Source organism: Pteropus medius, unplaced genomic scaffold (assembly GCF_902729225.1).
Source record: "Pteropus medius unplaced genomic scaffold, Ma_sr-lr_union100, whole genome shotgun sequence".
Taxonomy (NCBI): domain Eukaryota; kingdom Metazoa; phylum Chordata; class Mammalia; order Chiroptera; family Pteropodidae; genus Pteropus; species Pteropus medius.
Genome location: NW_024349802.1, coordinates 17,418,007 through 17,445,368, shown reverse-complemented (window position 1 = coordinate 17,445,368; position 27,362 = coordinate 17,418,007). Strand labels below are relative to the sequence as shown.

General features: G+C 53.0%; 1 protein-coding gene across 4 annotated transcripts; it reads right to left on the bottom strand.

Moving 5' to 3' along the window:
* Positions 1-266: 266 nt before the first annotated feature.
* Positions 267-25,192, bottom strand: LOC120581530 (uncharacterized). 4 transcript variants are annotated; one of them, XM_039836506.1, is made up of 4 exons: positions 24,953-25,189; positions 13,356-13,465; positions 10,864-11,000; positions 267-1,328 (listed from the first exon to the last, which is right to left on the bottom strand). In XM_039836506.1, exons 1-4 carry the CDS (start codon positions 25,019-25,021, stop codon positions 1,276-1,278), a joined length of 369 nt encoding a protein of 122 aa, XP_039692440.1. In that variant the 5' UTR covers positions 25,022-25,189; the 3' UTR covers positions 267-1,275. The 4 variants fall into 4 exon arrangements, 2 of the variants coding, with proteins under 2 accessions (XP_039692440.1, XP_039692439.1); XR_005647309.1 differs by lacking the exon at positions 267-1,328 and adding an exon at positions 15,882-16,026 and having other exon boundaries at positions 4,257-11,000; positions 24,953-25,192; XR_005647310.1 differs by lacking the exon at positions 267-1,328 and adding an exon at positions 4,257-10,441 and having other exon boundaries at positions 24,953-25,188.
* Between the last annotated feature and the right edge of the window lie 2,170 nt (positions 25,193-27,362).

Sequence of the window (27,362 nt, the reverse complement as noted above, 5' to 3'; positions counted from 1 at the left end):
TGTTCATATCCTAATTGCAGGAAGCCGTGAATGTGACCTTATTTAGAAAAAGGGTCTTTCCAGATGTAAGTCAAAGATCTTGAGATGAAAAGATCATCCTGGATTTTCCAGGTGGATCCTAAGTCGGTGATAAGTGTTCCTGTAAAAGACATGCAGGGGAGACTTGACAGACAGAAGAGGAGGAGGAAACGGGGAGCAGAGATTGGAGTGATGCGGCTGCCAGCCAGGGAACGCTCAGAGCCACCAGAAGATGGAAGAGGCAAGGACCAGAGGCTTCCTAGCATCTCCCGAGGGAGCGTGGCCCTGCCAACACCTTGATCCTGAACTTTCGGCCTCCAGAAAGAAATGTGAGAGAATACATTTCTGTTGTTTCAGGCCGCCCAGTTTGTGGTCATTTGTTACGGCAGCCACAAGAAACTAACACAGGTAATAGACGCATATGGTTCAAATGTCAAAACAACACAAGATGGAAATATTCAGAAATCTTGCTTGTCTAGGAAACCCACTTTTATTAGTTTTTTTTTTGTCCAGGGTTTCTTTACAGAGATATAAAAAAATGTGAAAGGGAAGTACATTTTGATTCCCCTGTCTTGTGATCTTTTAAAATAGCTGACTGTGTCACTCATGCACTTAGAGGCAGTGGCCCACAGGGCCTCACTTGGCCTGGCCCCCGTGCCTTGTCCCACATGCCCCACTCCAGTGCCCCGGTCTCCAAACATGAAGATCCCACGCTCCTTCTGCCTCAGAGTCTTGACACCCGTCTTCTCCTGCCTGACCCTCAGACGCTTTCGTCCCCATTGCCTTCCTGTCATCAGATCTCACTCATACGTCACCCCCCCCAGAAGTCCTCCCAGACCTCTCAAGTTAAAATAGCACTCCTAACTCTGCCACTTATTGTAGCAGTTGGTTTTATTTTCTTCCTTGAATTTGTCACCATTTAAAATAGTCTTGATGACGTGTTGGCTTCCTCGGCTGTGTCTGTCTCCCTCTAGACTGTAAATTCGTGGAGCTGGGCTTTGGTTTGTTCACCCCTCCATCCTGGACCCGAACAGTGCCTGGCACGTAGTAGGCCCTCTGTGAACATTTGTTGAATATGGAGATTAAACCTAAAGGTCAACTACTTTCTAGAAACTGTGACGTCCACTAGAGAAAGGATTCCCAGAGTCTTAAGTAATATGTTTCGTTTTGTGTGGACGTGCATTATTTTCACAGAGATGGTTGACCACTTTTCGTAGATTCTCAAAGGCATCTTGATCCCAAAGACGCGAAGGGTTTTTAAATCACGGCTTCATCGTGTAGGTCTCCGAGGACCATTGGGCATGTGAATCCTGGAGGAAAGAAGTCCCAAGAAGCCAGGGTCACTGTTTGTAAATCTCTCAAGCAACAAAGAAACCTGGGGAAATGACGGGGCTTTCACCTCAGCGAAAGAAGGACCGTCTAACAACCAAAGCTGACAAACTGCACAGGGCAGACTGGTGAGGTGGTGAGGTCTTCATCCCTGAAAGTATTCAAGCAGACATATACGCTGCCCCTCTGTCAAAAACTGTCCTGGGATCAGTGGCCAAGTAAACACACAGTTCTGGGATGTGAGAGCATTAAATGGCTTGGGTCAGAGAGGACAGTCTCTAAATTAACTTAGCGATGGTTCCTTCTAGCCTCCCACTGGTTAGAGTACAATTGACAGGCTGTCCCCAGAGTGAGTTCATTTGAGTGCCATCTCCATATTTCGCATAAAAGGAGCAAGTCCAGACCTATCCCCTCCCTGCCAGGCTAGGGCCAATTTGCCTGTTCCCATGACCCTGAGAGGAGCAGTCTGGGTCTGAGATACGAGGATGGGCACGCATCCCCTCTTCCGGCCACCTTACTTTCACGACAATGACCTTGGCTTTTGCACAGGCTGCCCGCCAGGCCCGCAGGACGGCTGGAGCTGTGTAATCTCCCGCAGGCCAGACTGTCCCTCTCCCCACCTCCCTCTGGCTTCCTCGGGAATGGCAGCTTTTTTTCAGTCCCTTTCATTCAGGACCAAAGCATCCCATTTCATATCCTTTATCTGGATCACTGGACCACATCCTGCAGCAATTTCAGGGTGCCCTTCCTGTTGTTCATTTCTGAGAGAGGCAGTTTTCAGGTTGCCCAGGGGCCTTTCTCCTTAAAGCAGGAAAAAAAAATCTCTCTCTACTGAATCAGGGGTGCCAGTTCCCTCAGGGCACATATGGAGGCAGGAGATGGCCAAAGAGGGTATTGGCTTCAAGGTTAACAGCGTGTTGGTATTTGTGGCAGGACGTATCTTGGTGGATGAAGTCTCCCAGGGCCTTCTTCCCAGCCAAGGCAGCTGGGGGATCTTCCGGGAGCTGGAGGACCTGATTCTACACTGCTGTCTCCAAGCCTGTATGGGAGATGTTTGGCTGGGTACAGGGCTGATGCTGCCTTACTGATGTAGCTTCTTAGCGGTTATGGGATCCCAGACAGATGTCTAATGCTCTGAACGTGTTCCTCTTCTGTACCACAAGGACCATGAATTTCATTAATATGTATAAAACAAATTCTCAGTGCCAGGCAGAAAGTAAGGCTCAATAAATTATAGGTGCTATTATTATTATTATTAATTTAGTAAGTATTGCTTAACCTCTCTGGGCCTCTGTAATAGTATTAAGACACTATGCTTCCATAGCAAGGATCAACTGAGGTCATGGGATGGAAAGTGCATTTTGAAATGCAAAATCCTAGACATGTGTTAGATAATGGTCATTGATAACAAATAACGAGAGAAAGTCCTTCTAACAGATAACAGATAATGGTCATTGATAACAAATGAAAGTCCAAGACAGAGAGCCTGTCCTTCCAGAATGGGCCACAAGAGGGCACTATCTCCCCTGCCCATGTTTTGTCCCTGTGGCCCCACCTTCCCAGGAGGGACCTGTGTAATCCTCCCTTACTGCCTGAAGAACCTGGGCCTAGTCCTGGGGATCTGTCCCTGGACTTGTCACTGGGGGTGCCAGTTCTTCCTCCATACAGGACGGAGGACCATGGCATAGCATTTAGGGATGTGTTTGAAACAGTTATTACTTTAGGGCCATGTTAAGAAATGGTCTCAGCACTGGAATTCTGCAGGGCGGGGTGCAGGATCGCGCGCATGCGTGTGCGTGTGCGTGCGTGCGTGCGTGCGTGCGCGTGTGTGTGTGTGTGTGTGTGTGAAGGGGTCTGCCCACCCAACCGCGCCCTCTTGGGACTTCAGGCTGATCAGCAGAGCAGTGCAGGCCTCTTTCTCAGCTTGTTCTGGAGCACAAATGAGAGATGTGGGGAGCCCCTGTGCGTCTGGGAATTGTCATGTTAAGAAGTTGTCAGGTTGTTGGGTTTTTTCCTCAGAATGTAGCAGAGTTTGGAGGATCGTGCCAAAGGTGGGGTAATTGTGTTTAAAATGTCCCATGTGTCAGCCGTGATGCCTATGGTACAGCTCAAGGCCAGAGTTCATTCTGAACCCTAATCCCCGTGTGGGGTGTGATTTCAGTCTCTTTCCCATTTGACCTGGTCAGTCACACCTTTGGGGCTGAAGGCGAGCGGCTGCCATGTAGATAGGTCCTGAGTGCCCCTCGGCCCTTGCCTTGGTCCCACCCCAATGGGCCTTGCCTCCTTCCTCTGACCCTCCATAACCAGGTACCCCCAGACGTGGCATGGCAGCTTCTTGGGGCTTCTGACTGCCCCGGTGTGGGTCCTGATTGTGGTCTATGCTGGCCCCTGGAAATGTCTGTCGATGCGAAAGCACCTGGAAGTGACCTCAGCTGCAGCTGCATTATGGGCTGAATTGCGTCCCCCCACTCACCCACCCACTGCGCCAAATTTATTTTGAGGTCCTAAACCTAATACCTCAGAATGTGACTGTATTTGGAGATAGGATTTTTAAATAGATAATTAAGGTTAAATGAGGTCATTGGTGTGGGCCCTAATCCAATCCGATGGTGTCCTTAAAGAAGACATTAGGACACAGACACTCAGCGTGAAGACACAGGAAGAAGACAGCTATCTACGAGCGAAAGAGAATGACCTCAGAAGAAACCAAGCCTGCGACACCTTGATCTTACTCTTCCGGCCTCCAGGACTATGGGCATGTAAAATTCTATTGTTTAAGCTGTCCAGTCTGTGCTACTTTGTTGTGACAACACTAATAAAACTAATATAGGCTGTTAGCTTCTGTCCTTGCCTTTTCCTCATCCCCTCTCTATCCCCCGCCGCGTTCCCAGGAAGAAACTGGACACAAGTCAAAGGTCCAACCCTTTATTATAGTCACAGAGCACAGGAGAGACTGCGTCAGTCTCACCCTTTCCCTCCAGGGAAGTCACCAGGATACAGCCTTGCCCACCAGGCCAGTCCAATGGGAGGGAGAAGGAAAGGGGGGTTAAAAACATAAACACAGACTTGATTTGATCCCTCCCAGCTTCATGACTTATGAGCTGTGTGACTGTAGGCAAGACTCTTAACCTCTCTGAGCCTTGGCTTCCTAATCTGTGAAATGGAGTAAGTGATAGAACCTGCCTCACTGGGTTGTTGTGAAGACCGAATGAGACAATGCCTATGAAAGTGTTTAGCACAGTGTCTGGCAAAGTAGAAGTAGTGAGTGGAAGCTGTGGTGGTTGTCGCTGTTGTTGTTGTTGTTATTAGGAATAAGTTATCTCTCCATGGTCAGGCTGGCTCTAATATTTGTATGGGGAGGGGAATCTCATACTTCATAAATGTCTTCAATGAGGACTGTTAGGAAGACAGCCTGAGACACATCTGGGAGTCACCTTGTCCCTGGGAATATGGGGATCAGACCCCAAAGTGAGGATTCTGGGGCCATGCATCTACTGTCTGCACCAACCACATGAAAAGCACTAGGAGGAGTTTGTGAAAAGCTCGTTTTGCACCTGGACCACTTCCAGTCGTAGGCAGTGAGTCATTAGCATTCCTATGTTTATTCACAGTCTTCTTTTTACTTTTTAATTTTGTAGTTTCTGCTTTTAGCTGAGGTTTTGCCATAGCCCAGTGCACTTGAATCAATCCTAGCTGTGCCTTTTGCTGTCTAAGTGACCTTGGGCTGGTCCCTTCACCTCTCTGAGCCTGACCAATACACTGACCTTCAGGGAGCTTTGAGGAAGAAGCCATGCTATGGGAGTAAAAGTACACTTTATGGGATGGAGGCATCACTGGCAATGAGATGATGGGTGGGTCTTAAGCGGTCACCGGCTCAAGAGTGATTGGGGCAAAAGAAATCTCAGCACATGCGAGTCTGCGTGCGTGTGTGTGGCGGCAGAGAGAACCCCAGTGTTCCTGGAGCGGGTGGAGGCAGGCACCACCACAAGAGGGCGCTTTGAGCTTTTTTTGTCTTCTTTACTTTGATGAAAAAATTTTTCATTTTTCTATGGCAGCATTCCAAATTAAACTAAGACTTATGGTTTTTAGTTCACCTAACTAATTTAACAAACTTTTATAATACATTCATGTGCATTTTTTAGTTTATCAATAATGCAGATATGCTACGGTGGCCCCTACCATAAGGTGTATTGGGAAGCTGGGCGAGGGTAGGGGGAGACTGGAAGACACCCCTGCTTTACTGTGTTCTGTTTCCACTGCGGCTCACCTGAGCGCCTGGACAAGTTTCCGAAGAGCACGACAGTGGCGAAGTTCCCACATCCAGCCTCACAGGGATGTTATGAAATGAACGAGATGTAAAGAAAAGCAATCTAAAGGTCAGTGACTCAGCCACAAGCCCTCTTACCTCTAATGCACGCCATTCCACTTGACTCTCATGCCGTGCTTGAGCCGAGGCCCCACGGGGACAACGCCGGGATGGAGAGGAGGCGAGTCTGGCTGTTAAACCATGACCTCAAGAACAGTATTTCCAGGAATCCCCATCTTAGCATCTAAGGGATTCCTGGGAAAACTGGACCGTGAGGACAAGGGGAGAGAGAGGCCTTCGGCGCCAAGGCCCTGCCGTGTCTTTACAGACTAGCTCGAGTTTTCTTCTGCACCCGGCCTGTTTGCGGAACCCAGCGTGGGCGCCATGTATGGCAGGATGCGGCTGATTGCTCCAAGGGTAGTGCTGGAACGTCAAGTGCCCTGGAAAGTACCTTCCCTGTAGTCAAAGGCCACATTGTTGACCAGCAACCATCTGGCAAACCAGTCCCCCCTTCCAGTGACAGCCGTGGGTCGTGTGTATTCCTGAGTCTTCAGCCAGAGGGAGGATTTTACTCTCAACCAACTGGGCAGATCGGGTCCCTGGTCTGTCTGACAACTTCCTCTCTGGTGACTTCTAGTAAGTCCCTTAACCTCAGCTTTCCTCAACTATAAAATGGGTTAGTACAGGACCTACTGGATACAGTGAGATAAACACAGTTTTGGGGTTTGGGGTAGGAAGAAGGGAGTCCATAGGATTGATGGAAAGTGTCCGGCTCTATCTTTGCTAAAAGTGACCCGAGATGTAAGAATGAGACCAGAGCAGGATTTATTATGTTCCTGCTTCCCCCATCCCCAGGTTTCAAAGTCACATGCAGTGGGTAAGAATATGAATCTGAAAGCAAACAGATTTGATTACATTCCTGGCTCAACACAATCGATGTGTGACTTTGGGCAAGTTGCTTCACTGAGCCTCGATTTTCTCATCTGTAAAATGGGCCAGTTACATTGCCCACTTCCCAAACTCATTAGGAGGTTAAATAAAATGGTGCTTAGCCCAGTGATTCTTTGCTGTTCTTGGCTTATTTTTCAGAAGCCTCTGTGAGAAGTCAGATGTTTGTGAGATGCTTGAACTGTTTTGGGCAATAGCCTGGAGCCAACGTTTGGTATTCCAAGACTGAAGAGGCTGACTCAAAGCCCAGGACTTTTATCTTTAGGACCAAATGATTTGTCTAACCCACAAATGACAAATGGGTTTCAGCTCTGAAGCATTGAGAGTAGCTATCCAGGACTTAGTGTCAAAAAGAATCCTGAAGCCGCACGTGAGTGCTTCAAGAATGGACACTTGACAGCATCACCTTAGCAGTGTCCGCTGTGGGCTCAGAAAGAGAAAGCAGAAGCAGGATGCTGGGGAACGGCCAGCACGGAACGCTCCAACACCTCATTTTGCAGACGGGCAAACTGCGGTGCACAGAGGAGTCAAGACTTGCCCAGAATCACGAAGCAGATGGTGGCCCGGGTAGGACTTGAGTCGAGGAACTTCTTCAGCACAAGCAGTTGATGTATAGAGACCGGAAGTGCTCCCATCTCTCCCGGCGCCCGCAAGCCCCGCCACCACTCACCGCTTCCAGGCTGACGGCTGCTGAACAACTTCTCCCTTCCTGAGCTACAGTGCTTCATCTCAGACTCCCAACTGACCAGAGATGCAGCACTGCACCTCAGGCTGGGAGACAGGACGACAGGCTGCTCTGTGTCAGGGCCCGACGGCGGGGAGTCCGGCCTAGGCAGGAGATGGGCGTTAGAGGGGCCTGGGCTCCACCCTCCAGCTCCTGCCCTAGAGACAGCCGTGGCTACTCCGCCTGTGTCCTGTCCTCAGCCCGGGGCCAAGCCTCAACCTTTCTTTTATTATTTTTTTATAAAAAGAGTTTCATGGAGATAAAATTCCCCCTTTAAAGTGTATAATGAAATGGGTTTTACTACATTCACAAAGTTGTGCAACCATTGCCACGATCAATTTGAGAATATTTCATTCCTCCCAAAAAATCTCTTACCATTTAGCCCCTCCCACCCCCACATCAGCCCTAGCCCCGGGCAGACCACATTCTGTCTCTATAGAACCATCTATTTTAGACATTTCAATAAATGGAATCATCCAATAGGTTGACCCCACGCCCCTCCTTTCCGCTCTGTGCATCCCAGACAAAAAGCACATTCATGGAACTTGATATTTTATGCCATCAAGCATTCGCCTCAGCCTCCTACCTGTTCTCCCTGCTTCCACTCCCATCACCTCCGACTTCCCACCCATCCTGCCCAGACATCCTCCCAGTGTGATTACTCAAAATGCAAATATGGTCATCTCTCTCTCCTCCTTAAATCCCAAAAGGGCTCCCACTGCCCTCTGACTAGATTCTGAAACCCTCATCAAAGGCCACGGCGCCAGCCCCGTTTGGCCGCGGCCCACCTCTTCCTCCTTCCTCGGGGCTGCTGCCCCATCCTTCCACGCCTCCAGAGAGTCCTGTGCTCACCACCTGGAGCTCCCAGGTGCCGCGCTGCTCTCCTGCCCGTCTCCTGTCTCCTCTTCGTGTGCTCAGTGTCTACCCAGTCGGCCACTTCTGGGAAGAGCTCTCCGACTTCCTCAGACATCAGGACACCCTGGCCATGTCCTCAGACATCCTGTGACAGCTTTCGAATCCTTTACCACAGTAGTTTTCATTTAAAACCACTTCCACTTGGTACTGCATGGCCCACCCATGAGGGAAGGGACCCTGTAGACTGTACTCAACACTGAAAGCAGGGTCAGGCAGTGTAGACACCCAAGACACTGGTTGGATGGCTGAATCCCATTCCTCAATCTCATTCTCTCTAGTGTCAGAGCTATCTGGACTGACCAGGCCGGATCTCCAGTTCCCTGAGGGCAGCACCCACAACTTGTTAATGTGGGGGTGTCCCTAGGTCTACGGCATGCTATTTGGTGGGTAATTGTATGGCCATGTAGTTAATTTATTTTCCTCTTTAGAGCCGGCTTGGGTGGGAACATCTGAGTACAGGCAGGGTCCCCTATCCTTCCCGTTGCTCATGATCTCAGGTCATCCCCAGAGGACCCTCCCGTATTGCTGGATGCCCACTGTAGCGGCCTAGATGACAAATAACATACTTTCAAGGATGTCTGAAGGGTGAAGGGGGGCAGGCATCCTTCCTCAGGACTGGGAGTGAGCAGGAAAAACACACACCTTCTTAAAATTAAAATGTTCCTTATGCCTGTAGCAGAAATCTGAAATCAGGCCTCTATTCGGAGTACTTCCCCTGGTCTGTCACTTGGGGCAGGTCGGTCCTCATGGCCTGCTGAGTGGGCAGCCCCTTCCTGAGGCATTCTCAGGCTCTTGCAGGAACTTTTTCTAAATAACATTCGGCTAGAGCCTGATTCCAACATCAGCACCCACCAGGCTGAGCAGCCCGCAGCCTGTCTAGTCCTCTCTCAGATGGCTCCCACCAGCCCTGCCAGAGAAGACGCTCGTGGCACTAACGTGGAGATTTCATGAAGGAGCCAGGGAGGATTGTCCCGAAAAAGTGATCATCGGTTGTCAGGAAGCCAGCGGGTAAGGCCAGGCCCTGCGTTCCTTTCCCCTAAACCATCCTTGACTTCCCCAGCACAGCACAGGGAGTGAGTGGCTTGGGCGGGGAGTCCGCGGCCTTGGTACTAACTAACTTTGGAAGACAGAGTGACTCGAGTCCGTCAATTTCCTTCTCAGTCTTTCTGCTTAGGCGGCAGGAGAAAGCCTCAGTTTGGGGCTCTCCTGCCTCTGACACTTTTCTGGATCCTGCTTATCTTACTCAAGCCTCAAGCCCAGGGCCTTGCAAGCCACAGCACTGCTTTGTTTTTACTGTCTGTATTCTCCTAGTTATGGACAGTGTAATCGTTTTTCATTTACAGTAACTATTTATATTTAGGTATTAACAACGACTCACCTTAAACTGAAAAACACTGTGATTGTTTGCAGGTATGGCGGAAATAAAAAAGGGGGCATCTGAGTGACTACAGTCTGGGAAGCTGTGCCACCTTTAATCTTGGGAACAGCCCGGGAGGCTGGCAGGGTTGTTATCACTTCCACATGGAGGACCGGGAAGGGGAGGGGACGGTTCCAGGTCATAGCCCGGCTTGAACCAGGGGAGCCGAGAGCTATTTCTAGCACATCCCACTGTCCCACCGGGTTCAGAATATTGCTGTAAAGATAGCAGCTCTCCTGGGTGTAGAAACAGGAAATGGATGGGAGCAGTCCCACGCTCCTGTGGGAGAACCTCTGACGCAGGAACAGGGGTTGAGGTGCAGCCTCTGACCAGGGGAGGGGTTCCGCCTCCCTCTCCTCTGTGGCTACCGGCTGCCTAGTTCTGTGTTGTTTTTTGTTTTTGTTTTTGTTTTTGTTTTATCTAGAAAAATCATAGTGGTGCTTACTGTACTAAGAACGGTCATTTATTGAATGTTTTAATTGTGCTAATCCCCGTGCATCCCCGAGGCTCTGTGGGGAGGAAATTTTCCAAGGGCAGAGAGCTAGGAGCCAAGCCGGGACTCAGAACAGCCGGCCCCAGTGCCCTCGTTTTTGACCTCTATGCCCCCTGTCTCATCCCCTGGCCAATTCCCTATCCTTGGGGTGTGAGACCGGATCTAACCATCTCACCTGTCCATTCAGCAAGCTGAGCTTGTCGTCTAAGTGCTGAGGGGAGACAGGACTGAATCTGACGTGACCCTTGCCCTGGAGGAGTGCAGTCAGGCTGAAATCAAAGGAAAACGCCCCTGGCAAGACAAATAGGGGACAGACCCAGGTGGCAGAAGAGAGAGCTGAGAAAGGACCGAGAAGGACTTAGAGGGCTAGGAGGCTCCTGCCCCTGGGGAAAGCTGGGAGGGCTTTTAGGAGGAGGTGGTGGTGCGGCTGGGCCTGGAGGACCTGGCCCTCTGGCCCAGGACCTGTTCCCTTGAGTCTTGCGTCCCTTCCGAGTGGGCAGGCAGTGCTGGCCCTGACACCTGGTCTCCTTCAAATGAGGGCCTCACTGAGAAGGGGTTCGGGAGCCCTCCTGTTCCATTACCCCACGAGAGGCTCCTTCTCACTCTGGGTCCCCAACCGGTACGATCGCTTCTCAAAGGCACTTCTTCCCTCCGTGGCTCTATGTCCCCTTCTGCCAGAGGAGACCGTTCAACAAGTGGCGTCAGAATCTTACCTGGTGCTGGCTGTGGGCAGTCTGGGCGGTTACTCCCTGAAGATGGGCTGTTTTCCCTTTCCTGCTCCCCACTGCCTTGAGGAAATGTCACTGAGCCTGGGGGAACCTCTGTCTTCTGTTGGGAAGCTCCAGAGAGGCTGAGGAGAAAATAAACAGCGGCTGTCTGGGTTTGCTCGCCAGGCCTGAATGAGGAGGCCTCTCTGGCTCCTTCCCTTATATGGCCAGGCCGCTCTGGGCTGGGAGCCGCCACTGCACTCCCCCACCCTCCACTGCCCCTGAGACCTGGGGGCCACCGCTGGTCACCTGGGACGCTGGGGCTGCAGAGGCCGAGGCAGGGCTGAAGGTGGAGGGTGGGTCCCAGGACGTGCGCCTGTTGTGGCCTGTATGACCTGGCTCCTGCTGTGGCCTCTGGGCTGCTTGGGGTGGAGCGGGTGGGACGATTTATACTGGGACAAGGGGTGCGGTGGGAGGGGATCCATCTGGTCCCAACTTAACCTCCGAATCATGGTGTGACCTGGCCCAGCCCTTTCCCTCTCCTGGTCTCTGTTTCTCTCTGTGTCACATGAGGGTGTGGAAAATCCTAATTAATCCTCACACTCAGCCCCATTAGGTGGTAGCTTTTGTGTCCACCCATTTCACAGAAGGGAAATCAGGCTTGTCGAAGCTAATTGGACCACAACTATCTAGCAAAAAGAGAACAAGGCAGGATTTGAACTTGGGGCCGTCTGACTTCAGGGTCTGTGCTCTGATTGGGAGGATTGCTCAGGCTCCTTTTGATGATAATATTCAACCAATCACGTGTGCCAAATGGAAAAGGGATTCGGCAGGAGCGGCTTCCCTGGAAGGCTAGGGAGGCCCCAGTGCCCAAGGACCCAGCCTAGAGGAGACTGTTTCTTTAAGCAATGGGGGCAGAGGTTCTAAACCATTCATCTCGATGTCCCCAGCTCCCTCACAGGGCCTGGCACAGGCTCGGGGCTCAGGAAAGCGGGGTCGTGGAATCACTAAGTGAACCTCAGCAGTCACATCTGTGCCATGGGCACAATCTCTTAATTCCCAGGCATGTTCTGAGGATTAAACAAAAATAATAGATGAGACAGCACTGAGATGTCACCGTGATGGTGGCATTGTCTTTTTGTTCGCAAGGTCCTTCTTCCCTCTCAAGTGCCAGCCTGTGTTTCATCCTCAGGCCATTGTCTCCTGAGCTGACCAGTCCCCACTCAGCCCAGCTGTGGGACTTAGATGAGGATGGATCTGTTCGGGGCCTGGGCTCTGGGCTCTGGCAGCAGTGACCGTGGGAGAGGCTTGCGAGGGGAGGGTGGGAGGGGAGGTGGGGGTGGGTTGCTGGGAACAGCTCAGAAATGAGCCTCGCACAAGCACTAACATCCTGTGTGCTCTCGAGCTGGCCCTGGAACCTCCCTCAGCCCATCCATCATCATGGCATCCTCTCGGACCCTGGCCCTCTTCCTGGGGCCCGGGGGCGGCTCGAGGGAGACCAAAGACCGACTGTCAGCGTGGCCGAGACACTGCAGCTGGCAGTTCTGCTGGCCTGCTCAGTGTCTGCGAGGGACAGTCACAGGGAGGAGGCGGCTACAGCCCTCCTAATCCAATTTGTTTAGACCCAGCCTCCGAGGCTCACTGGCTAGAGAGAGGGGGTTGGGTGTGTGCGCTGTGCTGGGGTGCACGTTTGCACGCACGTGTGGGGTATGCAGCGGTGAACAGGTGTGCTGCGTTATGTAAGCCCGGCCTGGGTCTCGTCACACATCCCCGGAGTGTCAGCTCCTTCCTGGAATCCTGCCTCCTCTGCTCACCTCCAAGTCTTCCTCCATTTTTTCCATCCTCATGAGATCTGGTGCCAGAACCCCCCGCTGCAACTGACTGCCTGTGCCACTAGGAACTCTGAGTGAGTTCCTTCACCTCCCTGGGGCTTGGTTTCTCCACCTGCCTCATGGGGCCGGTATGCCACCCTGCCTGCTCCACGCGCAGGGAACTAGAAACTGGCAAGCAAGGGAAGAACGAGATGGACAGTAAAAACAACTGCTATGGTTTCTTGAGCTTCACCGTGTGCCAAGTGCTGTGTACCTGGGCACGTGCCTAACCTCACGGACTCTCTCAAAGCCTTGTGAACTGGTGCTGTTATCACCAGACTCCCACAACCCCAAGGATACCTGTTCCCCCCGCCCCCCGTCCTATACCCTGTGGAGCAGCAGACTTTGTTTGCATTGCTAGTTTGTAGGGAGCATGGGGTGGGGGGGATTCTTGGCCCCTGGTTGGTTTTCTCTCCTTTGGCCTCACTTGTTTTCACCTACAACCCAGATCCAACAGCCCTGAATTGCCCACACCCCATCCTTCAACCCCTCCCATTCTGAGGTCCGGGTTTTTGGTCATTCTGAGGGTTGGGATTGGGTGTGTGTTTCCCACGGGACTGGGGTTACTGAAGGAGCTGCCAACAGGGTGGGGTGGGTGCTGGGTGGGTGGAGGAGGGAGGCACTCACAGTTTTGTTACCAGGACCCCTGCCGCCTGCCCTCCTCTGGCCCCTCTCTGGGGTGCTTGCTCCTCCAAGTCAGAGTCGTAGGGGTGGCTCCCACCAGCCAGAGTCCTTGCCTGAAAGGAACAAAGATACCACCTGTGAGAGAATGCTGGGGTGCTCTTTGGCCAGAGCCCTTGGCTTTTGTGGGTCCTGACTGGGCATCCCGGCTTCAAGAGTTGAGGATGGGCCTGGGCTGCTGCTGGGTCCTCGGAAACCTCAGACTGAATCTGCTGAGGTTTTCCTGCCTCAGAGGGCCTGCCCCTCAAGCCCTAGGCAGACATTACTCCTGCTTTGCCTGCCTGGCTTTCAGAAGGGGTCTCCTGAGCAGTTCCATGCTCCATGAGATGGAGGGGCTGCTCCACTCTGAGCACATCTACACCCCATCAGCAAAAGAACAGGTCTGGAAGGAAATTTCCCAGAGGCCTCTCTGACCTCATGTCCAGCTTCATATACTGGCAAAGAGCCAGGCAGACATGGATAAAAACCTGGGGTTAACATGGTGGCCAAGATTGAAGGGACAGCCCTGGGGCCACCCGTGACCGCTTCTAGCTGCACAAGGTTTTCAGCGTGCAAAAAGCTCCCTCCTTTAACTCCAGTTACCCTCGCATCCACCTCCGGAAGAAGGAATAACTTCCCTGCTTACCAAGCTTTGAAGAAGCTCTACTATGTGCCCAGGGTCATCTGCTGGCCAAGTATCAGAGGACCCAGGGCTGCTTGTACTCAATCCAGCTACCTCCTGAATTTGGGCAGTGGCTGGCTAGATGACCACCAAACAAAGCTCATGTCATCACAGTCATTGCAAAAGCCCCTCTGCCCTCCTGGCCTTGCTCATTTCCAAGAAACACGAAGGTCTGGGACGGGGCCACATCTGTGAGCCAGATGGCACCGCAGGGGAGGGGGCTGAGGCTGCGGCTCCATGCAGGCACACGAACCCACGCTCACATTGGGTCTTTCTGGAGGGGCTTCCTTACCCACAGCACCCCTTCCTCAGCCGCCTGACACGTGCACGTACACCAGCCTGTGCTCCTCTCGGCTCCAGGGCCCTAGGGTCTCTACCATGTTTGGAACAAATAGAGAAGACACAGGACTTGGAGTCAGGCAGACTTGAACTTTCTAGCTGTGCGATCCAGAGTGGGGCTGGCTTTACCCCCTTGAAACGTGGCTTCCGACCTCACAGTTGTTTGTGAAGGTCAAATGTCAAGTGCAAGCACAGTTGCTGGCACATAGTAAGCCCACAATAAATGGCTGCCCTTTCCACCGTGAGCACGGGGCCGGGCCCACCGTGAGGCTCAGGGGAGGAAAGGAGGAAGAATGAGGCAAAGGCCCAAAGAGGCCCCCGAGACGACATGGAAGCTGGGGCGGGAGCCACCGTGTGGGGCCCTTTCCATGTCCCCTCCGTGTGCGGCTTCTCTGGGCCTCTGTTCCCAGAGTGCCTCCCACCCCCTCGACACCTCAGCCGAGTTCACCAGCCTCACACGATCCCCATTTCCTCCCCAGGGAAGGTCGCTGATGGGGATTTTTGAGCAAGTCCTGGGAACGCAGTTTGAGGCAGAAATAAGAGTGTTGCATGAAAAAGGGAAGAGAGAAAAAAAGGGGGCCCCGAGCTGCGGGAACCCCAAGCCCTGCTCAGAGTAGCTGGGGCTCTGGGATGGTGGGGGGTAGAGACCTGATCTTCCCATCACCCATCACCCTGATCTTCCAGCGAGAACGAAAACTGGGCAAACAGTGACAGTGATGGTGGCTGCCACCTACCAGGCTGGGACGTGCCGTAATCGAGCTATACCTAACATTTGGGTGTTACAGTTAACTCACTGGGCGCTTTTGAAGAGCTCTACACTTGCTCAGTGCTTTACTTTACATCAATTTTCTCATCTGATCCTCATAATCACTTATGAGTTAGGCACCATTCTTATCCCCATGTTAAAGATGAGGAAACTGAGGCTCGCAGAGGTTCTAGCACTTCCCCAGGGGCTCACAGCTGGTAAGTGTCAGGATCAGGCCTGGCTCCAGGCAGCCCACCCTGTATTTTCACGGCTCCCCTATAAGACCAGACTCTTCATAGCATCGTTTTTGTGGAGTGACAACCTGAGTCAGAGTCTCAGGGCATTTTGTCCGGCGTGTGCACTAGTCTGTACGGAAAGGGGTCTGTGAACAGAAAGTGTTATCAGTTTACGTGGAGGCTGTGTGGGCCCTGGCAAGGGCCACTTGTCTGCAGAAGCAAGGGGACATCTCATCTTAGTGGTTGTTACGCCTCATTCCCAAGTATTTCTCTCTCATATGCTGTCTGCTTAGAAAGAAAATCATGATAAAGGAGTAAGTTCTCCCTTCTGTCCCGCCCCCTCTGCGAGGAACCAGGACTGGGAGATGCCTTCTGGATAACACGAATGCTGGCTTCTTTTGAGATGTGTTGGATGGGAAGAGCAGCAGGTCGAGCACCAGGTCTCCTGCTGTGTGATTACAGACAAGTGTCTTCCCCTCTCTGGGCCTCACCATCATGGTGGAGAGAGGACTGAACTCCACGGTGTCCAGAGTCCTCCCAGGGGCAGATGTGGGGGCGGGGCGGGAACGGTTGGACCCCGCCCTGTCCTCCTGGTGTGAGTGTCAGTGTGAAGGAAGGTGAACGGTCTGCACAGATCTGCATGGAGAGAGAGAGAGACAGAGAGAGAGAGAGAGAGAGACAGAGACAGAGAGACAGAGAGACAGAGACAGAGATGGAGAGAGACAAAAGAGAGTTAGAGTTGAGGCTGCCGCTCCTCCAGCTGCCTCTCTTTGTCCTCATCCCACCCCCACGGCTCAGCCGAGCAAGCCCCTGAGACCCGGACCAGGTAGATCTCCTGCAGCAGAGCTTGAAGTCTCACAGCTTCAGTGCCGCAGGCACCCTGGTCTCATGCCCATTGTTCGGGTGAGGAGTCTGAGGCGTGGAGAGAAGTGAGGAGCTCAAAGTGGTGCAGTCAGTCAGAGGTCCAGCTGGGGCTGAGCCCTGCTGCTCGCTGAGGGATCCCAGTGGGTCAGATCTTAACAAAGGGCCCCGGAGGAAGGCGGGAGAGAGGAGAGCCTCTGAGTTCCTTTGGCTTTGAACATGGAATAATCATGACTTCCTTTTCCAAATATCTCTTGGCCCTTCCTAGAACCAGATGGCGGATGTTTGGAATTTATGTTGTAAATAGTGTTTAAGAAGAGAGTAGGGGTGCAGATGTCTTACTTTCTCCAACCACCAAGAACGAGATCTGAGGGAGGAGATGGGGGAGGGGAGCTGACGCTGAGAAGATTTAGGGAGAAGGAAGAAGCTAGGAAGAAGGAAGACAGAGGAGAAGAGAAGGAGAGGACAAAGGAAGAGAGGCTGATGGAGTGAGAGTGAGAGCAAGACAGAGAGAGGAAGAGAAAGGGCAGGAGGAGAGGGCGATGGGTGAAGAGGGAGGAAGAGGGTGAGAAGGTGAGTGAGCGAGATGGGGAGGGGGCTCCCTGGGTGCAGGCTCAGACAAGCTCCATCTTGAGTTCAGGAGCAAACCCTTGAGTTTTCTAAAAATAGCTTAGCCTTTCCCCCAGCGGGGCTGGCAGCGGGGACCGAGAGAGGCATGCTTGCCCTTTTATGGTAAGAAAATTCCAGATCCTCAAGAGGAAGCTGGGTTGAAGCCTGGAGTTCTGGATGAAGCCCAGCCCTGGGGTCTGGGGTGGGACAGGCCTGGGTTGGGGTTGTGTCTTGGTGGGATTTCCTGGCCTGGGTGGCCCCACCTTTTGTGAAGAAAGGACTGAAGTGGCAATGCTGGGGTGGAAGGGCTCCTAAGAGACATCTGGTCGACTCCATTTCCCCGTCTTATAGGAGAAGAAACTGAGTCCCAGAGAGCAGAAGAAATTGTTGGTTTTTCATGTGGGGGTTTGAGGTGTGATGTTAAATCAGCGTCCAGGTCCACATGAGGACGGCTTACATGCCCATTATTTTGGAGGGTCAGTGGCCTGGGTGTCAAGAGACCCAAAGCCCACCTCTAGTTTGTGCATGATTTGCTGTGTGATCTTGAGCAATCTGCTGAACCTCTCTGGTCTCAAGATTCCCTCACTGGGGTGATCATAAGGGCCTTCCCAGCTTTTTGTCTCTCTGGGAATTTCAGGCTGGAAAGTAAAGCTTGGGCATAGAGGATGCTGCTCCCAGGCAGAGGGGAATTTGCAGGCTGCTGTTTTCTTCCCGTGCATGGCCTTTTCTGCTGAGGCAAAAGCCAAGATGGACCAAGATGGAGAGAGAGGAGGCCCCACAGGAGAATGAGGTAAATCATTCATGGAATCTCCGACCGTCCAAGCTGATTGGGTCCAGCCCCTCACTGGATACACTGAGGCCAGAGAGGACCTTATGCTCAAGATCATGCTCAAGGTCATGTGGAGATCTGGGACAGAGCCAGGAATAGAATTAAGGGCTTTCCCTTCCAGACTTGGGCTTTTTCCTCTATAGGAGGCCTCCCATCTACAGTAGCTGACAACTTTGGGGACTATCTCTGGCTAGGAAAAGGGCCTTCCTGGGCAGAGCAGCCAGAACTCAAGATATGCCTTCATCTTCCGACTACCTCTTAAAGACAGTTATGTCCTGGCAGGGCACCCATCTCTCCTCTGTCCCCTGCCTTGACTGTGAGGACCATACTGTAGTCTCCATCTCTGGCTAGAAGGCAGGGAAGAGGCAAAGGATGCTCAGGCCTGGATGGCCACTCTAACAGTGTGGTCTTGGGCAAGTCTCTTCTTGTCATTGGCCTTGGGTTCTGCATCTATAACATGAAGAGATGGCCTCGATGCTCTTGAAGATCCCTTTCAGCTCTAACAGGACTGCGATGCTATGAGTTTAGGACGCAACACTGGGAAAGTTTATTGAGCATGTACCAGGTTCGTCAGGGTGAATGAGATGTATCTAGTTGTACTTCATAGATTTATAGTTTGTTGAGGCAGGGACCCAGTGTCCCAGGTTCCTGAAAGGCCCAATGCCAAGACCCTCTGCCAATTCTGGGAACCTTGGCCATTCCTGACCCCAGCTTGAGCCCAGAGCTTAGGTAGCTCTGGTCTTGAGTGTCCAGGAATGCCTGTTGGCCTGGTCAATGTCCATGCAGACCGCCCAGGACCCTGCCCAGGCCTGGCTATCCCCTTGACTTTGCCTTTCCCTCCACCCTGTCCGACATGGCTGCCCACTCCCTGCCTAAGCCCTGCCTGATGCTCTTCCCCATCTGTCCTGAACCTCCATCTCTCCACACTCGGTCTTTTTGTGACTCAGCGCAATGAAGAGGCTTGCTCTTCTCTTCTAGCCTCCTGTGACACCCCCGCCCACTGCTGGGGGAAAGGAAGGGCACGAAAGAAAGGGGGACAAAAATAAAGCATCTTGTTCTAAATTGGAAGCTTCCCTGTGACCCTCCTGGAATTTCCGTGTGGACTCTCTGGGGCGTGTGAACAGGGCTCCCGGGGACTCTGGTCCCCTCTGCCTCATTCCTGCTGGGTGGAAGGCCATCGGCTGAACGTTCCCCTGGGACCCAGTCTAACAACCAGGCTCCAGGTCTCTCTTTTGGGGCCTGGTGCTCCCTGGGAAGGGCAGAAGGCAGCAATGGGGTGAAAGGAAGTGGGAGGGAGGAGGGGTCCCTAGAGGACCCTGTGTGAAGTCAGGGCACAACTGATGTCATGCCTAGCTGGGAATCTGACATCCAGGCAGCGGGGGGCCCAGTCCCGTAAGATTGTGAAGTCCTAGCTTGGCGGTGGGAAATGCCTGAAGCCCAACCTCCTCTGTTCAACTTCTCTCTACAGAGTAGCTGCTAGGCTTGCACACCTCTGGTCATGGGGAGCTCACTGCTTTCCAATCACTTATCTCTCTTTGGGTAGACTATTGGGGACTTTTTCTTAATATCCTGCTGACATCTGCCTCTGTGGGGCTGAATGCCCTGTCCTTTGGGGCCGTAAAGAAGAAATTCTTATTCTCCAGAACTCTCCTCAGAGGCTTGAAGATGGTGACTGCAGCCCCCAGGCTGATTCCACCCCGAGGTCTGCTGTTCCACTACTTGACATCTCAGAGTCACCAATGACCAAATTCCTAGGTCTCTGCCCTGCGCTGACAGCTCTTGACTTGATGGTGTTTTGGGGAAGGGGACAACAGGCTAAAGAAAGGGACTCTCTCCCAGAGACAGATAACAAGGAAGACCTCTCTCATCTTCTGTGGCTTCGGGCTTTTGAAGCCATTCAACGATCAGGCCTTCCCCACTTTTCCAGCGTCAAACCTCACCGAGCATTTAAACCCTCGGTTCCAGCCAGATGGGCTTTTGCTGTTCTTTTGAAAATGTCTTTGCTGCCCGGCGTCCACACCTTCGTACACAGAGCTCTCCGCCTGAGACACTTTTTCCTTTCTTACTGTCTTTCCCAAGTGGGCCCTCTGCTACTCTGATGACCCCTACCCCTGGTTTTCCCTCTTCGAGAGTCTGGGCAGCCACTGTCATCCATGGGATGACCTGCGCTGTCTCCCTTCCATCTCAAATCACACAACAGCCCAGCCTGGAGGGTCTAGAGGGATGGAGGGACTTACCCGAGGATGCTGGCTGCAAAGCCAGAGCCAGAGAGTCACAGCCTGCTCTTTCCCTTTCTTTCCTTCTTGTTCAGCCCTTGGACTCGATGGGGTTGTTGGGTCACATGCCTGAGGTCTGGCAGGCTCTGGGCAGAGTGAGCAATGGCTCCCGAGCCTGACAGCCCAGACAGGGTGGTGTCATGGCCACTACGGATGCCATCCCTCTGGACACATCGCCCCGTTCGATTCTCTGAAGGAGGAGGAGGGCACGGGGCAGAAGCTAGTGGCAACTGAGCAGTGTCCCTGTGAAGCTTGCAGGGTCCAGTGTGTTTTCCAGCTTGGGGCTTTTCCATCTCCCCTGGAGCATGGCTTGGGTCAGAGGAGAGTCTTTGGGCAGGAGATTCAGGCTCTGGCTAGTATGGGCTCTTGGGGAGGAGCCAGAGTGTGGCTGCTTCCTCCATCCTTGGCCTAACTGGCTGCCCCTTCCTCAAATCTCCAATGGGCTGTGCCAGGCAAAGGGCAGCTCAGGACTGATGAGGCCCCCAGGGTAGGTGGCCGCACTAAGGGCTGCTCATTGGTGAGAAAGATTGTTTTGCCGAGGTCTGCATTTTTGCCCCTGAGCAGGCATGGGGGAGGAGGCGGCGGGGCGGGGGAGCTCCGTCTATTCCCTTATTACAACAATGCCTAATCTAGAAGGAAGCATCAGGTTTCAACGGCCCCTCCCCAAATGCCAAGAGATGGTTCTATTAGGCAGGGTAGAAGCGGAGTGGCCCCTGCTCACAGACTCGATGGGGTGGTGCAAGAGTGTGAGCACGTGGCTTCTGGAGTCAGTCAGACCCAGGCTTGAGCCTCAGCTTGGCCTCTTACAAACTGCATAACTTTGGGCAAATGACTACACCTCTCTGAGCCTCTGAGTTCCCAGAGAAATAAGGGTACTTACCTCAGAGAGTGCTGGGCAAAGGCCAGGCACTTGGGAAGAGTTGACATGTGGCCATTGTTATTTTCGATGGAGCAGTTTATCCCCCCAGGTGGAAAGAAGAGGTGGAGACCAGTACAGCACCTCCCCCATGCCCAGACGCTGCCTTTAGTAGTCATGTTTTTGGCAGGTATTTTTTATTGAGAACATACTATGTGCCAGTCACTGGTCTGAGAGCTTCATGAATTTTAACTCATTTAATCCAGTTAGCTCAATAACCTACCAAGACAGGTGTTCTTATCATGTCCAAGGTCACACAGTTGCTACCAGGCGGATCTGGGATTCAAACCCAGGCAGCCTGACTCCCGATTCTGGCACCTTTAACCACCAGCCTACTGCATCTTAGCCCCACTCTAGCAGCACCCTGATCTCTGCCTGGTCACCCCATCACCTGGGCACAGAGATTCACCCACACTTGAAAGCCCCCTGGCTCCGGAGTTGGCCTCTGTTTCCTCACCGAACAAAAGGGACCTGAATGAGTTGGTCTCAATGGGCCATGATAGCGGGTGACTCATGCTGTGCATTAAAACATGTTTTGAATTGGAGAAAAAGCTTTGGTGGTGAAGCATCGCCACCAACTCTTTTGCAAGAGGGGAGGGGGCTGGCTCTCACAATGTGTGGTGAAGCCCCATGGGGCCTGTCTAGACAGGCCCTTAGGAGGCGTCAGCCACTGTGGGATCTTTCCCCTGAATTCCTGCAGATCATCCCACAGGCGACCTCTGATTGGACTACGGCCACTGTGTACTGCCGGGTCGGGGAAGGCTACACAAGCAGTGTCCACTGCCACCCGGGGCCTTCAGGGTACTCTGTGCTTAGTGCATGTAGGGCAAATTTCTAGATACCCACGTGGGCAGGAGCATAGCAGCATTTCTGTTTCTTCCTTACATTCTTTATTACACAAATTCGATAGGTACGAAATAAAGTGTGTAACATGTATACTTAAAGAAATCGGATCATTTCAAGTTGTCAAGAAAAGGGATAGCCCCGCATTGCTGGTGTGACTGTAACTTGGTTCAGCCACTTTGAAAAATAATCTGGGGCTCCGGGGTAAAGTTGATAGGCATGTACGCCAGAACCCAGTAATCCCTCTTTAGGTATAAACCCTAGAGAAACTCTGGCTCGTGTGCCCTAGGAAATGTGGACAAAAATGGTTATAATAACAAAAATCGGAAAAAGCCTCATCATAGTTCTTTGCATGACCCCATGGCCCTAAGCCCTGTGGACAGTTCAGCTGGAAAATTGCAGTTGACCCAAGGCCCAGGCACAGAGGTGAGGACCTCGGAGACCATTTCCCCTTTCCCCTCAAGGCTCACATGGAGAGTGAGACACAGCTCCAAGGGTCAATGACAGCACTGAGCCTGGAACTTTCTATTCCTCAGGGCTGTGTCAGCTCTTCCCCAGAAAGGGCCAATCTGGGAAAAGGCTGACTGCCCAAAGAGCTGCAGTGTGGCTCCTAAAATGAGTGACAAGCAGACTCCTTTCTGTCTTGAGGCAGATATGGGGCTGAAGGGACAGCAGTGGCCTTGGAACTAGAAGACTTGGGTTCAAGCTCTGGCATGACTGCTCTTTTAGCCTCAGTCTCTTTGTGAAGTGGGATTCCTCATCACTGCTCTCAGAGGGCCCTTAAGGCGGGCTGAGAGCACAGGTTTTGGAGTTGCGGACTGGGCCTGAATTCCCTCTGCCATGTTCTAGTTGTGTGACCTGGTGTAAGCTCCAGTGATTTCCTGCCTTCTAAAATGTAGATGATGAATGATGCTGACTCTTGCCTCATAATAATCCTGGGAGGATTAAATGATAATGCAAAAGATCCAGCTCAGTACCTGGCTCCCATGGGGTACATTGGAGGGTCCCCAGGAAGTTCCCTGGTGGGGTGGCCAAGAGTCTAGGCAGGAGGTCAGAGACCCCTTGCGAGAAGCAGACGGGGCAGCCAGTACACATACAGTGTTCAGACTTACCAGTTCATGAGCTGTGTGACCTTAGGCAAGCTACTCAACCTCTCTGGGCCTTGGTTTCCTCATGTGTACAATAGGGATAATAGTTCATTTACCTCGCAGGGTTGTTGTGAGGATTAGATGAATTAATTCACCTTAGGCCATGCTTGGACCATCATAAGCACAATCCAATTCCCTTATCTTGGTGCTCCCTGGTCGGATTTTTTTTTGCCAGGAGCCCCAGGCTCTTGGAGCTATGAACCAGAGAGGCTGGTTCTGTTCTAGTTCTGCCACCAGCTCTCTGTGTGACCTAGAGCAGGGCTCTCTTCCTGGGGGTTCAATTGCCTTGACTCTGTTTGCAAGGGTCCCAGGCTGCTTGACAGCACAACATTCAAAACTCCATGTGCATGGGAATTCCCTGGGGAGCTTGTAACACAGATTCCCAGGCCCCACCCCAGATTCCCTATCAGTAGATGAGCTTTCGGTGGTTCAGACACCATACTTTGGGACATGTTGCTGATGTAATGCCCTATAAATGCAGGAAAGGAGATCTAACCTAGCCCTCTAGGCATCTCAAGCTGATCCCTGTTCTGTGCCCCTTAACCTCCGACCTCTGAACTCACTTCTTGTGCCACTTTCCAGATCCTGTTCTCTCTCTGGCAATTCTTGGTGCTCCCTGGTCGGGTCTCATTCTCACTTCTCTCTAAACACATCTAAGGTCATCTTTCCCCATGAAGAGTAGGGTCTCACCTTAATGCTATACCAGCCCCAATTATCCTGCTCTTACATGCCTATGTCCCTCATCCTCATGATAACCAAGTGCGGTCAGAACCAAGACCATGTCCATTTTATAGAAGAGGAAGCTGAGGCTCAGAGATGGAAAGTGACTAGTTCCAGGTCACCTGTCCAGTAAGGAAACGGGCCAGAATTGGACCCAGGCAGTTGGATTTCAGAGTCTCCTTTTGGACCATTCTGGCCTTGGGTCTTGTGTGACCAGAAGGGAGGAGGTGAGGATGCTTGGCAGACTGGCGCTGGAGGACTGTGTCCACTCTGGGCCCCAGATGTGGCCAAAGCTTGTTCAGAAGAGTGATGTGGCCTCTACGTCTTCCAGCCCCAACCCAGCCCTGTCTCTTACGATGCCCATAGATAGTCTCCCACCTTCCTCTGAGTCCCTAGCCCCACCACTTCACCCCCTCTGAAGCTCCTGCTGTCTCTTCTGTCCCCACCTTACTCCGAGGTCCTGATCCAGAGATCAGCCCCTTCCCACCAGAGGCTGGGGGCTGGCCCTCGCCCCGGCCAAGCCTACAGTCAGAGCCCCTTCGGCTCCTTTTCATCACTTGAGGCTCAACCTCCAAAAGCTCCCACGGGCTACGTGCATCTGCTTGGACTCTAAGCCTGTGGTCAAAGGATACACTCAGCTCAGGGAGTCCTGGGGAAACTTCCTGACCCTGGCTGCCTTTTAGACTCAGAAGCCACATCCCGCAATATGACTATGTCATCCAACGGCTTCATGGTACAGATGGGAAACTGCAGGCCAGAGAGGGCAGGTGCCTGCCCAAGGCCACAGGGCCAACCAGCGAGAGGCAGAGCCCCATCCTCCAGCCAGCGTGCTCATCCCTCTGCCATGGCCGAGCCAGTATCCTGGCCTTCCCTCCCATTTGCCTGTCCGCCGGAGCCTGGGCTAACATCGCTTCTCCTCCAGCTTTGCTTCTTGAAACTGTTGAAAACAGTTTTTCTTGCCAGGAGCCCCAGGCTCTTGGAGCTATGAAATCAAACCTCATAGAACATGGAAGAAGCACTATCTACAGGGAAGCCAGGGAGACGGGCCCAGGCTCGGGCACAGCGGTGAAGCTTAGACCGGCAGGATATTAACACTGTCCACTCCCTCCGTTCCCAGCCCTCATTTAATCTCAGCCACGAGAAGTCCTCGAAGCCAGCGGGACCACAGATCCTGCATATCTGGTCAGAGAAGGAAGGGTACTTAGAGATCATCGAGTCCGCTCCTGTACAGATGGGGAAACTGAGGCCCAGAGAGGCAGAAGGTACAGAGCGGGTTAGCAAGAGAACAAAGACCTCCCCCTGGGGAGGACACCACAGGGGCTCCCCATTCGCAGACCCTACGTCTGCTACTGGTTCTTACCTCTCCCGGTGTTTGGTGCAGCTGTGGCTCCTTGTGGCCTGGAGAAGAGAGCCAGTCCATCTGGGGCATGGTTGGGGGTGTCTTGCTTCTCAACTAACTTGACTGGGCCTCTGGCACCCCTCACTGCCACAGGGGCATTTTTAAATGGCTGGCACTGGGCTCTCCTCCCCTGAGCCCCCTGTTCTTCGTTCCCTGGCCGCCGAGGCCCCTCTGCCTTTTACCTTATAAGAGCTAAAGAGGCGAGCCCAGTGTTGGGGCGAGGCGGGTGCTGAGTCCTCCCAGGGTCCGCCATTGGCCCAGGCGCCTGCCACGTGACCGCCTCGCCTTGACCTGCCCCCGGTGCCGAATGCTGCTTTTACCCCCTAAGGAAGGAGTGGTTGACAATTTTCATATTTCTTCTAAATTTGGAGATTTCAGACAATGCTGGGAGGCTTGGCTCCAGCTGCCAGAGGCCCATGTGGAAGTCATTAAGCCCAAGGAGGGGGGCTGGGGGAGAGAGGGAGGCAGGGAGAGGAGGAGGAGGAGGAGGAGGAGGAAGGGGGTGGAGGACAGAGTTCTGAGGTTTGCCAGTTGTCAGCCTGGGAACATGAGCAAATCCCTGGGAGTAAACCGTGTGTGAGAATTTCCTTCCTCCTCTCCTGCCCCTGTGTCCCGGGACGAAAGTGGGAGTTCTGAGATTTACTGGGAACCTTCAGTGGGGAAGCCACCAGTCCTGGCTCCTTCCTGGAGCCCAGAGGGTGGCGGAATGGTAAGGGACAGGGGACCATGAAGAAGCAAAGCCTCTCTCCAGAAAGCGACGACCCTGGGAGGTCAACCTCATCATTGCGCGAAGGAGATGGCGGAGTTGGGGGTGACCGAGGTGGGGGTCGGCCTGCCTCGGTCAAACAGGACGCTGCCACAGGGCAGGAGCTTGAATCCAGAGATGCCCCTGGCACTCGTTGTCCGCTGTAGGCCTAGTGGTAGGAGATGCCCGCCTCTCGCCATACTCCGCTTTCTCATGATGCTTTGGCCACACTGGCCTCCTATAGATACCTTGGCACTTTCCATGCCTCAAGGCTTTTGCACTTGCAGTTCTTGCTGCCGAAAGGGCGCTTCCCCTAGAGCTTCCCATCTCTGGCTCCTTCTCCTGCTTCTGGTCTCAGCTCAAAAGTCACCTCTGGGCGAGTCTCTGTCTGGTCACTGTATTCTCTGCCATTCCCCTGCCTGTTGCCTTCCAGGACCTCCAGGCACTACTTATTTTACACATCTATTGGTTAAGTTGCTCATTGTCTAGCTCTGTCAGGAAAATGTGACCCCCCTGGGCAGGGTCAGTGTCACCAGGCCTCCCACATGCCAGTGCAGAATGTTTGCAGTCTTTGTCAAGGGGCAGCCACCAGCACTGGAGCGGCTGCTCTGAGGCTGGCGGAGGGCCCCTCACAGCGGCCAGCTGTGCCCTGTGCCGAGGGCCACTGCCCCATCTCTGCCCTGTTGCTCGGGGGTTCCCTTCTGTGGCTAGGCTGGCTGGACCGCAGCTACCTTTGTTCACATCCTTGTTTGCAGGCCCCCAGCCCCCTGGCTGCTCCATCCCTCTCCTTCCTCAGGGCCACGAGTCCCTCCAGCACGTGGCCTTGTGCCATCCTGTATGGGGCAGGTGGGTGGCCTTGAGGACTGTGGGGTGCTGAACCCAGGGCTGTCCCTGATCTTATGAGTCCAGCAGGAGCATCTTCGCCCCCATGTCTTTCCTTCGAGGAAATATTTCTCTTGACGTCAGGGGGCCTGTGCATTTGCTGCTTCCCTGCTGCTTCCTAGCTCTGAGGTCTGGGCACAGCTCCTTGACTGCAGCTCTGCATGTCCCCTTCCTCCTCTGGGAAGTAGGGAGAATAAGGCCTGCCTTTCAGCGTTGCCATGAGCGGTACCTGCTGTCCTGTGTTGGGTCAGGCAGGGGCTCTGCTACTGCCCATGAGTAGAGGAGGGGCTTGGGGAAGGTACTTAATGTCTGTGAACCACACTTCCCTCCTCTTCAGAACAGAGTGAGAGGCAGCAATCCCCTCCCAGGATCGCTGTGAGGGTGAAGGGAGACCATGCTTATGAAGTGGTTAGCCCAGGGCTGGCTTCGGAGGAAGCGCTCAGTGAATGTCGGATATTATTAAGTGTTATGACACCAGAGCTGACACACCACAGACTCACCATTCATGTCGCCCCCTTTCTTCCTGAACCCAGAAGATGGATTTCATTCATAAACCCATGCCTGGGGTGTATGATAGTGGCCAGCCAGGGAAGGCTTGTAACCCCCACTCCCCACCCATGCTCAGGGGTCCGGTGTAACACACTCACAGATCCCAGGGCAAAGATAAAACCAGCCCAATAGAACCATCAAAATTATGGAAAATCCATTCTGGAGATTGTGAAAAGTTATGCTTCTGTTAGTTCT

What these genes read in the sequence shown, in the direction of transcription:
- LOC120581530 (XM_039836505.1), bottom strand. Translation starts at nt 25,021, where the DNA reads ATGCCCCAGATGGACTGGCTCTCTTCTCCAGGCCACAAGGAGCCACAG. An exon ending in TGCACCAAACACCGGGAGAG is followed by an intron (nt 13,466 to 24,952) that starts GTAAGAACCAGT and finishes TGTTCCTTTCAG; the next exon opens with GCAAGGACTCTGGCTGGTGG. An exon ending in GGGGTCCTGGTAACAAAACT is followed by an intron (nt 11,001 to 13,355) that starts GTGAGTGCCTCC and finishes TTTTCTCCTCAG; the next exon opens with CCTCTCTGGAGCTTCCCAAC.